The 12,161-nt window shown below is 37.5% G+C and overlaps 1 protein-coding gene across 7 annotated transcripts in view; it reads left to right on the top strand.

Moving 5' to 3' along the window:
• Positions 1-12,161, top strand: part of LOC122562668 (calcium/calmodulin-dependent protein kinase kinase 2-like) — a 98,747-nt gene that overhangs the window by 61,822 nt on the left and 24,764 nt on the right. For all 7 annotated transcript variants that reach the window (XM_043715706.1, XM_043715710.1, XM_043715708.1 and 4 more), the window contains exons 8-14: positions 3,873-3,894; positions 7,330-7,418; positions 8,115-8,314; positions 9,369-9,422; positions 9,616-9,689; positions 9,924-10,011; positions 11,861-11,989. In XM_043715706.1, coding sequence (XP_043571641.1) covers positions 3,873-3,894; positions 7,330-7,418; positions 8,115-8,314; positions 9,369-9,422; positions 9,616-9,689; positions 9,924-10,011; positions 11,861-11,989 — 656 coding nt within the window. The remainder of the gene's footprint in view (positions 1-3,872; positions 3,895-7,329; positions 7,419-8,114; positions 8,315-9,368; positions 9,423-9,615; positions 9,690-9,923; positions 10,012-11,860; positions 11,990-12,161) is intronic.

The raw sequence follows: 12,161 nt of genomic DNA, 5'->3' as shown, positions 1-12,161 counted from the left end.
TTTTTTTTTATCAGTAAGGGAATCAAGGGTTGAGGGGAATGGCAAATAAGTGGAGGTGAGAATTATCAGATCATGATCTCATTGAATGCGGAGTAAACCTGGTGCACTGAATGGATTACTCCAGTCCCTACATCTTTAACTATGTGACTCCACAGATCCTTCCAGACCTACAAGTTTCTCCAGCACTGTGTTTTTATTTCAACTCTCTCTCTCTGTACCTTCATTAGAAAGCTCAATCCTTTAACAAGTTTTATCTGTGTAAGTCCTTTGCTTTTTCCGAACTGTTGATTGAAAATGTTTCCCCGATATGGGTGAATGAGAAATTTACGATCCTCCAGTCCTCTGTCACCATGCCTGAGGAGGATTAGAAGGCTTAAGCCAAACTGTCTGCACTCTCCACACTTAATCCACACAGGATCTTGACCAGATGGGCCAATGGGCTGAGGAGTGGCAGATGGAGTTTAATTTACATAAATGCAAGGTGTTGCATTTTGGGAAGGCAAATCAGAGCAGAACTTACACACTTAATGGTAAGGTTCTGGAGAGTGTTGCTGAACCTTGGAGTGCAGATTCATGGCTCCTTGAAAGTGGAGTCGCAGGTAGATAGGATAGTGAAAAGGCGTTTGGTATGCTTTCCTTTATTGGTCAGAGTATTGAGTACGGGAGTTGGGAGATCATGCTGCGGCTGTACAGGACATTGGTTAGGCCACTGTTGGAATATTGCGTGCAGTTCTGGTGTCCTTCCTATCGGAAAGATGTTGTGAATCTTGAAAGGGTTCAGAAAAGATTTACAAGGATGTTGCCAAGATTGGAGTATCTGAGCTACAGGGAGAGGCTGAACAGGCTGGGGCTGTTTTCCCTAGAGTGTCAGAGGCTGAGGGGTGACCTTATAGAGGTTTACAAAATTATGAAGGGCATGGATAGGATAAATAGGCAATGTCTTTTCCCTGGGGTCGGGGAGTCCAGAACTAGAGGGCATAGGTTTAGGGTGAGAGGGAAAAGATATAAAAGAGACCTAAGGGGCAACCTTTTCACGCAGAGTGTGGTATGTGTATGGAATGAGCTGCCAGAGGATGTGGTGGAGGCTGGGACAATTGCAACATTGAAGATGCATTTGGATGGGTATATGAATAGGAAGGGTTTGGAGAGATATGGGCCGGGTGCTGGCAGGTGGGACTAGATTGAGCTGGGATATATGGTCGGCATGGACAGGTTGGACTGAAGGGTTTGTTTCCGTGCTGTACATCTCTATGACTCTAATAGCAGGGTTCAATTTATGTTGCAATACCCCAGTGAATTGTAATAGTTTCAATAATGTTAATTTATGAATTATGTGCTTTACATATCACAAAGATTTGATGGAATAAAAGTAGAAGTAGGCTATTCAACCTACTTGTCCTACTTGTCTTGTCCATCGTCCAGTGCGATCCTGGTTGACTCTGTATGAGATCTCATTCTCGGTTTTCTTTCTGCACTTTTCCCATCCACCTCTGTCCAGCAAACATCCTTGATAATCTAAAATCTATCTCAGTCACCCTTGAACAGGTTCCCTTACCCAACTTCTAATATTTTCTAGAGGAGCGAATTCCACATACTAACACCCTTTGAGAGAAAATGTTATCTTCACCTCTTCCTTAATAAGACAACCTGTAATTTTTGAAATGTGTCATCAAATTTTCAATCTTCCAAAAAAGAAAACGTCCTCCACACTGTCAAGTCCCATCAGAGTGTTGTCCGTTTCCCTCCCAATTTTCTAAATTACAATGGATAAATGACTGTTCAGTCTTTTTCTTTGATATGCCCTTCATCCCAGGAATGAGTCAGCTGAATTTCTCTGCGCTGCGAATGCGATTATATCCTTTTTCAAATAAGTAAACTATACACAGTACTTCAGATGTGCTATCACCAAGGCCAGGTACAGCAGCATTAAAACTTTGTTATTTTCTCATTCCATCCCTCTTACAATGAATGCCAATATTCTGTTGGCAATCTAAGTTTATTTTCTGATTGTATATAGAACTGACAAATGTGAACCTATAAAATAACCTCTTAAAGACTTCTACAGAACTGTTTCAGTCATTTAAGAACATTTCTAATTAATGTCACCATTCACCAGTTGAGATTTAGGACTGAATTGGACACTGTTCATACTTCATGCATAAATGCAGTCAGTATTTAATGCCAATACTTTGTTTAGGCTACTTTTCCTTCTCCATATATGCCATTTATAAAACGTTTTGGAGTTCCACTGCCAATTGAGTAAATATTTTGAATTTGTTATGGTTCCCATAGAGACCGATTACATTTAGAAAGATGCAAGATTTGAATTTCCAGTGACTGGCAAAGCATCACATGACAAGATTTCAAGATTTAAGACATTTACTGTACAAATGAATTAAAAGCAACATTGAATAAGTACTATTTTTATATGCATCTTATACTTGAAACCTCAAAAACGTTCTTCGCATTTAATTTTTAAATCAACTGAAAATCTCACTCCATTTTTTACTTTACAGTGGAACCAGTCAAAATTATTCTTAACTTCCATGGTCTTGCTTTCTCTTATCCCTCCCAAGTTGGCAACGTTTAATCCCAAAACTGACATTTAAAGTGGGAGCAAATTGGAGATTCTTCCCACTAGCTAAGCAAAATGATTCTTTTCAGTCTTGTTTAAATCTTGACAACTCAATCTCTTCAATCTGAGTGCAAACTCCCATTCATTAAATCACTAACAAAAACAGGAATTGCTGGAAAAGCTCAGTAGGTCTGCTAGCATCTGTGGAGAGAAATCGGAGTTAAGGTTTCGAGTTCAGTGACCCTTCCTCAGAGTTTTCTCTGCCTTGTGCACCAGTAGTCCCAAAGCAAACTGGATTTGCAGCATTACTTCTTAATCAGTTGAATACATTTTAGTAGTATTTTGACGGAGCTGAGTTGGTCAGAATGCTTTTTCTGATAGCAGACTCAGGAAAAAGCGACCCATTGTCAGAAATTTTTAACACCTACAGAAGTACACTACTTTCTTCTGTTCATTTGTGGTATGTAATGGTTAGCAATTGTTAAAGCAGGAAGTGCAAGGAAAAAATCATCAGTATGTCTGGCAGCGCCTGTGGAGCGAGAGCAGAGTTAATATTTCTTGTTCAATCTGATTCTTTGGAACAAAGAAAAGTTGGATAGGACTCAACATTAACTCTGTTTCTCTCACCATGGATGCTGCCAGACTTGGTGAGTTTCTTCAGCACTGTTTTTATCTCAGGCATCCAGCATCCACAATATTTTGCACTTGTTTTACAATCTGTAATCTTGCCTTAATGTTTAAATGATCTAAGACCAGATTTGCAGCTGGGTTCTGCTGAGCTCAGGTCAGAGGCATACAATTTGACATTCACCATACTACCTACACGAGGCGAGTTGGATGGAGGAACTTTGGGGACTTTTTTTGGGAAGTAGAAAATGAAGTTATTTTATGAAAAAGTGTTTGTAAACAAATGAGAATCATACCAATCTGCTATGTGATGATGTAAATCGTCGAGATTAAAAAGTCAAATAAAAGTAAAGTACTGCACAAGCTTGAAACCTGAAATAAAACAATGCAAGAGAAACTTAGCAGGTTTGGTAGCAACTGTGGAAAGAGAAACAGAGTTAAGGCTTTGAGTCCAAAGACTCTTCTTCAAAACATTTCCAAAGAAGATTCAATGGACCCGAAGCTCTAACTCTGTTTCTGTCTCCTCAGGTGCTGCTAAATAAAAAAAAATTAACTCCTCTGTGTGATATCAACATAACAGGATCATTATGTAAGTGTTAAATCATGTTAATACTCTTATGTAACAAAATGTATTCTACAGAAACTTACTGTAAGTCTATTTCCCTTTCAGTTTTTGAGCTTGTGAAACAAGGGTAAGTATTATTCTTTTTCTCCTTCCTTTTTCCAATTGTCATTTAAATATTTCACTTTTATTCTCCAGTTAAGAAGGTGGATGGCTTATGCTCATAGATGCCCCAGTTTGAGTCTCTTCTCATTTTAAAGATAGGCATATCCCACGCTACACTAAATCGTAAGCAAACTCATTGCATATGGAAATTTGCTGGATTGTTGCATTTCAGAAGGATGCCATTTGATTCATTGAATAATCACTGGCTCTCTGTAAAAGCAATTCAGGTAGTCTCTTTTTTTTCTGTAACAGATTTTATTTTCTCTTAGGTACTTACCTAATACCTTTTTAAAAGTCAGAAGCTAGATCAGTGATGTCACTGGACTAATAACTCAGATTCCTTTGCTAACATTTTGAAGACTTGGGTTCAAATTTCACCATGTCAGATGGTGAAATTTGAATCTAATAAAATCTGGATTTAAAAAACAAACTAGTGTAATGGCAAGTAGAAAGTAAGGACTGCAGATGCTAGAGATCAGAGTCAAAAAGTGTGGTGCTGGAATAGCACAGCCGGTCAGGCAGCATCCAAGGAGTAGGTGCGTCAACGTTTAGAACATAAGCTCTTCACCAGGACAAACATCAACTTTCCTGCTCCTCAGATGTAGTCTAATGGCAATCATTGTTGATTGTTATAAAAATCTCTCTGATTCACTGATGTCCTTCAGGGGAAGGAAACTTGCCACACCTACTCTGACCTATATGTGATTCTGAATCCACAATAGTGTGGTTAAATCGTAAATGTCCTCTGAAATGGCCTAGAGAGTCAAACAAATAAAGCAAAGAGCTGCAGATGCTGGAGATCTGTCACAATATAGAAATTGCTGGAGAAACTCAGCAGGTTTGGCAGCATCTGTGGGAAGAAAACACAGTTAACGTTTCGAGTCTGGTGACTTTGTCAGAAATGTGGTAGTGAGCCAAATAGTTCAAGTGCATCTAATGATGGTAACAAAATTATCCACATCAATCGATAGGAATAAAAAAACGAACCTTCCTTACCACACTCTTGAGCAATTTGTTACAAATCCTAACCACTCAGTCCATTAAAAAATATGTTTTTCCATGTAGCCTTTAGGTCTCTTGCTTGTCCAGTTTAAATCTGTGTTCTCTGATTCTCTATCTTTCTGTCAAAAGAATGAGTTTGTCCCTATCTCCTCTGTCTAGGAATTTGGATACGTTTATCAAATATTATTTCATCACAAATATAGCTAAATTTTGCTAAACTCAAAAACATTAGCACTAGTGCAGTATAATATTGTTTAGCTCCTTTGATTGAACCACTTCCTTGGTTTGACAGTAAAGCAGAAGAATTTAAATAACTTGTATTAATTAATGATGGATATGCAGTATTTTGTTTTGAGACTTCACATCTATAAATATAAACATCTTGTCCCTGATTTTGCACTGAGGATAACAGTGAGGCTACAACCCTCTCCGTTATAACAATGTAAATCTGACAGCAACTTTAGGAGTTCATAGATGCATAATTAAACATCTACATCAGGAATTTACTGTCCAGGTTATCCTCCTCCTTCAAAGGCTGAGCTACATCAGTACCTATCAGAGAGATTAGGCATTTAAATTAATGTGAGGACACAGGTGTACTGTAGTCATTCACAACAGGTGTCTGGAAAGTTAGAGCTGGTGAATTCATGTCAGTGAATTTCTTCCAAGCAACCTCTCAGAACTTAATTCTATATGCATAGACCCTAATTTCTACAGAATTTAATTAGCATTGGAGATTTTTAAACAAGTTTACTTTTTCTTTTTGTTTTTTGTATCTTTCACCAATTGTTCTTCCTCTCTTTATTTTACTTTATTTGTATGATTTTACAATGAATGAAATAATTTATGCTTCCTGGTTTAGACTTGGGACAGAATTTTGGAAACATAGTTCCTGGAATTTCCTGCCTCCAGCCAGTGTGCCAGTTTGCTACTTAAGTTGCACTTTTTAAAGAGGCTGGATCAGGAGCAAGGCAGACACCCATCTGAAGTGATAGGTAGCCAACTTGAAGCAATTAAGGCTGCTCTCCAGTCAGCAGGTGGCCTCTTTGGTGACTGAAATACAAGCAGTGAACAAAGATGATCTTCCAGCAACAGATGGAAAAACCTGAAGCACTTTACATGCTATGCTACGACCCTACAGATGCAGGAAAATGGCAGCACCCCTTTGGGTATGTTAAGGTAGTCTGGCAGGCATGGTTAATGTTATTCTCAGAGATTTTTAAAACACTGAGAGGATGCCTCCATCTTGCTCTTAGTTGCATCAGAAGGCTGCCAGTCTCCTTATTATAGAATGAAAGCCCTTTTGAAAACCCTCCATTCACCCAAACATTGAGAGCCCACTTGCCCAATTGGATGATAAGCCATCTTTTGGCTGTTTATAATTAGCCAATTAAACAAAACCTGCATCGGGCACTACAGAGTCAGGAACAAGAAGTGATGTACCTGTAAATGGTGGGGTCCAAAAACACAAATCCTGACCAGTTATATTGGGGATTTTTCGATCTGGTTTAAAAGCCTTGTTGTTGTTTTGCCTGCTTGCACATGGCACAGATCCTTGAGAAATGGTGCTGACCTGAAAGTGATTTCTCATAGTGCAAATTGCCACTGAAAAGCTCTGAAAAGATCTGTGAGTAATGTCAACATTGAGTGGCAGGTTGACACCTTCACTACTGACTGCAAAGTGCAAACCCATGTACTTCTAGAAAATATTTAGTGGTTTCTTTGACCAAATGTTTTGTTGCGTTCCATATATGCCCACAGCGCTGGTAAATGTTCTCTAATGTTTATGGTTCTTGTCACTCTTAACACTCAATTTTTTTTTCACTTCTGAATATTGGAAAATAACATGCAAATAAAATTTACAGTTTTATCTTTAAACATGTTTAATTTGAAATCTCAATTAGCTTTTTGTCCTTTTCTAGGACCACAGTCACATTTTTATGCAATATTGATAGGTTATAAATGTATGTTATACTGTTAAAACCAGATGTTTTGTTTTATTTATACAGCTCTTCCAGAGTTACTATTTTAAATTGTTCACACTGATCACATATTGTAATCTAGCAAACACCTGCTGTTTGTCCTGTACAGGCAGCTGTAGGTATATACAACAGCAATGAATACTTGTCAGGATTTTCTTTCAAAATGCATCCAGGCCTTAGTTGAGGATTGACATTTAAGAAGGAAGTGACATGGGATATTTTTAATTTCTTACAGTTCTCTTCCCAGGTGGAAAAGGGACTAATATCCAGCCTCTCCTAGAGGCATTGAACAAATCAAAAATGTACAATGTTTCCATTTCTTGCAAAACTTGAAATTATGTATAATTATGGAAAGTTAGAATTCAAGGGGCTTCAACTGCACCAATTTGTATCCAATTATTTCTATATTGTTTCAGCCCTGTAATGGAGGTTCCAACTGAAAAACCCTTGTCCGAAGAACAAGCACGATTCTACTTTCAAGACTTGATTATGGGAATTGAATTCTGTAAGTTTAGGATGTGTTCCACTGTGTGGCTGTGGTTAGGGGGACAAGAAGTGGGTTTTTTTGGATGAAATGGTGTTAATGTTCTTCTTTTTCCCCATTCCCTTGTTTTTCTACTCTATACACAACCCCTGCAACTAAGCAAGTGTTGTGCTTGTTATCTTCATTTATACTGCTCTGTAACTGAATTTTGAGATATGCATGTGTGGTATAAGGTTAGTATCACTGCATGTGGGATAATGCATGACGTTGCCGAAATAGTATGCCTTGAGATAGGAAACGTAAGTAGGGAAATCGGAAGGAGAGATTCCCCATCAGATCATGCTGTAGCACCCTTCAGTAATAGTGTCTGTACCATTGTATAAGATGTAGAATAATCAGAGATAGCTACTACAACTGAGTTTTTTGGTTTTTATTGCTGTGATTGTACCTGTTTTGAAGGCAAAGTGTTAATGAAGAAAAATGCAGTAGTTGCACATGTAGCATCCAGTTACTTTTACTTTTGCAGAGTATATTGGGGTGTTAAATACTTTGAAGATTTTATATATTAGTGCATTGTTTTTTATTTGTAGTGGAGGAAATTGGTGATAGACATTTGAAACGGAGTGTTAAATATATTTCTCTGTCTTGAACTATAGTCCTGCAATGTCACATTGAAGAGTTTAAAATTGACCTAAACAAGAAATGTTTTATATGCAGTGCACTATCAAAAGATCATTCATCGTGACATTAAACCTTCCAATCTCCTGGCTGGAGAAGATGGCCATATCAAAATAGCTGACTTTGGGGTTAGCAACCAGTTTGAGGGAACAGATGCCCTTCTGACCAGCAGTGTGGGCACACCTGCATTCATGGCTCCTGAGACCATTTCAGAAACCAGGAAGAATTTTCATGGCAAGGTAAAAAAAAAAAATCATTTCTGGCCGATCTATTAATAGCCTACAATATATATTATCTGAAATTCTTGAATTTCTACAACTGCCTTTTCAGTTTCACATTTTGTTGTGTTTTATGTTAGAGCTAATTTTGAGTCTTGAAGTTCAATCTATTTTAGTGGAATGTGAAGATATTTTGCATGTTCCTTTTTAAGCCTTAGTTGCAATTTCTATCCAATCTATTTCAACGCAAGCCCCTCCATTTTGTCATTGTCATAGAGATGTACAGCACAGAAACAGACCCTTCAGTCCAACTCGTCCAACCCAACCAGATATCCCAACCTAATCTAGTCGCACTTGCCAGCACTCTGCCCATATCCCTCCCAGCCCTTCCTATTCATATACCCAACCAGATGCCTTTTAAATGTTGCAATTGCACCAGCCTCCACCACTTCCTCTGGCAGCTCATTCCATACATGCACCACCCTCTGTATGAAAATGTTGCCCCTTAGGTCTCTTTTATATCTTTCCCCTCTCACCCTAAACCTATGCACTCTAGTTCTGGATTCCCCCACCCCAGAAAAAGACTTTGTCTATTTATCCTATCCATATCCCTCATGATTTTATAAATCCCTATAAGGTCACCCCTCAGCCTCCAACACTGTAGGGAAAACAGCCCCAGCCTAATCAACCTCTCCCTATAGCTCAAACCTTCCAATCCTGGCAACATCCTTGTAAATCATTCTGAACCCTTTCAAGTTTCACAACATCCTTCCAATCAAAAGGAAACCAGAATTGCACGCAATATTCCAAAAGTGGTCTAACCAACGTCCTATACAGCCGCAACATAACCTCCCAAATCCTGTGGAAATTCCTATGGAATTTTCCTCTTTGGTAAAACAAATATTAGACCTTACTGTGAAATGTAAGTATGTATTACTTTTTATTTGAAATGTTTCTTGAGCTACTTCTCTATGGGTTATTCATGGTTGGGATACAATCCCAGATTTTAGACTGAGGTCTGTAACAGATTGATATTTGTTTCATTTTGGAACCTGATTATAATTTCTCTGATTAGGCTTTGGATGTTTGGGCAATGGGCATCACGTTATACTGTTTCGTTTTGGGGCATGTAAGTATAAGAAGTGCTAAATTGCGCTGCATCATTTAATACAGTAATTTTATTAAAGTCACTACTTTTTAACCATAATGCCTTTAATAACTTTTTTAATCTATTGTATTTCTTGATTATTTGACATGTCTACATTTGCAGCTTGTAAAATCTTGAAGGATATAAAACTGATAAAGCTCAATTTTTATGATAGTGCCCCTTCATGGATGATCAGATACTAAATCTGCATTACAAAATTAAGAACCAGCCTGTGGAGTTTCCTGAGCAGTGAGTGGTTGGAAAACTTATACATTTTTTTGCAAGTTTAGATCTGTTTTATTGTGCTTGTGTTTTTTCTGAACTTCATTTATATCTGAATTTTATTTCTTTCTCAGTCAAACTTTTTATTCTTGTTCAGCAATTTGGCTTTTGTGGGGTGAGGGAATGAATAATTGAATGTGGGAAATAATTCTACCTTTTGGGTATGTATATTTAATGCTTATTATTAATTTTGCGAGCTAGGCCAGACCTCTCTGAAGAACTCAAGGATCTCATTATTAAAATGCTAGATAAAAGCCCAGAAACCAGGATTACAGTTTCACAGATCAAGGTAAGACAAAGAACTATTACACCATCAAGCATTCTCATGTTCTTATCACTTTTGTAATGCACACAACACAAAAAGCTGTAATGTAATTGATTCTGTTGACTTCCTTGTGTCTCTGAACTGTAAGCTGTTTAGAGTTCATTCAATATATAAAAATATCATGTTCAAATAATGAAAGCATCGGAACAATATCTCAGTGTAAGTCCACAGTCTTCAGTAGCAAAAGAGGTTAAACTGGGGTGGAGTGGAAGGTCATCAGATGGGGTAGCAAAAGGCAAGATTATCTCTTCAGGATATGACTTTAGGGTTTTCACTTCAATTCATGGAATGTTACCTATCTTGGGGAAATTAATTTTTTTGAAATATTAATTTATTTAATGGGTGCTGAAGTTTCAACATGCCAATTTCAGAATTGTGAAGAATTTAGACAGCTAAAACATTTGATTATTTGACTGCAGTCTTTCAAATATATTCATATATTCACTGTCCCAAAATCAGAAAAACAGTAATGTATCTTCTTGCCAAACACTATCTTGACTATCAATATGTGTTCCAATTTTACTGCCATTGAAAAATACCTTAGCTCTGCTAAATACTTCCCCAGGCAAACTGGCTAATTCTTCTGCCCCACAATGGCCAAAGATTAATGAAACTGCAAGAAAAGAGTAAAAATTAAAAGCCATGCTCCTAATGCTAACAGTTTTCTTCTTTGTAAGTGGATGGTCAGTTGTTAAAATTTAATTAAGCACATGTTATAAAATACAGATTAGGCATGAATTTTCATCATTTTCCTTATACAATTACCATGATTTTGATAATGTGCACTTCTGTTCTTACAAATTATTGTTGATTTGGCCTTGATATTGTTAGGACCAATCTGATTAACAGGTTGTCTGTCTGCTGGGTGGGAAAGCCTGTTGCACAAGAATGCACCCATGCAAAGAGCAGGCTAGGAAGCAGTGAGAGATTGGGGGGTATTTGAGTAAAGGGTTTCTCCTGATCAAGAGTAATTGCTGCTGGTTGGGGGAAGGAAGATCATAACAGGATGTTGGTCCTCAAACATGGCAAGTGAACCAGGTAAAGTTGTCAGGCCTAGGAAATATTCTTAATTTTCTTGGCCCATGGTGGTACTTCCAAGGTACTTACTTTATAGATGCAGCCGTTTTCTTCAGTTGGATTTCCCAAGACTTAGGAAATTCAAACAATGTTGTAAGTGAAAGACTTATCATAACGGATGCCCAAGGCCTCCTTAAAGTTCTTAGCAGCCACACAGCTTCTATTAAAACCAGAAGGACATGGTTTGAGGCGATTTGGAATCTGGATTTACATTTTAAATATTTCAATTTTCTAATGCCTTTGATAGTTAAAATTATCCCTCTTTCAGAGGAAACTGCCAAAGTGAACAATTGTTTATAAAGTTTCAAGTAGCCAAACTGTTGCTACATCTATATACACTGTAACAATCCCAGTCTGGAAAATTATTGTTCAGAAATCTTTTGAGGACACCCACAAGTGGCCCATTAACATGACCTTTTGACCCTGCAACAAATCAAGAAGTCATTAACTCAGTAAAAGCGCTTTATAATGTTTTATCAGTCCTTATGTTCCAGATAAATATTTATATTTATCAGACTTTTGGTTTCACACACTTATGGTTAGGCATTCTAATGTTACTTATAACACAGAAATTATTTAGTCTCAAACATTCTAGACTGGAGAAATTACTTTGAAATATATTTGCACAAATATCAAATAGCCAGTTATTACTTATCTTTTGTAGTTATTGAAAATTGTAAATAATTCAAATTGTGCAGAAGGAATCTCATTCATGGTTATTTCCTTTAATTTTTAGATACATCCCTGGGTGACAAGACATGGTGCTGAAGCACTTCCTACAGAGGATGAGAATTGTATACTTGTTGAAGTTACTGAAGAGGAGGTTGAGAATTCGGTCAAACATATTCCAAGCCTGGCAACTGTCGTAAGAGACTATTTTGATGAATTTTGATCACCCACTTAAGTAAGCCACTACATCTCCAATGAATATTGCTCAGGAGTGTGTATCATGCATAGTTATAGAGGATCAGCCTTAGTTTACTGCTGTTTATGATGTTGCAGTCACTTGCTGTCTCTTTTGAGTCTTTGGTGCTCTT

This window comes from Chiloscyllium plagiosum, chromosome 25 (assembly GCF_004010195.1).
Source record: "Chiloscyllium plagiosum isolate BGI_BamShark_2017 chromosome 25, ASM401019v2, whole genome shotgun sequence".
NCBI lineage: Eukaryota > Metazoa > Chordata > Chondrichthyes > Orectolobiformes > Hemiscylliidae > Chiloscyllium > Chiloscyllium plagiosum.
The sequence above is the reverse complement of the archived record's forward strand: the minus strand, read 5'-3'. Positions and strand labels throughout refer to the sequence as shown.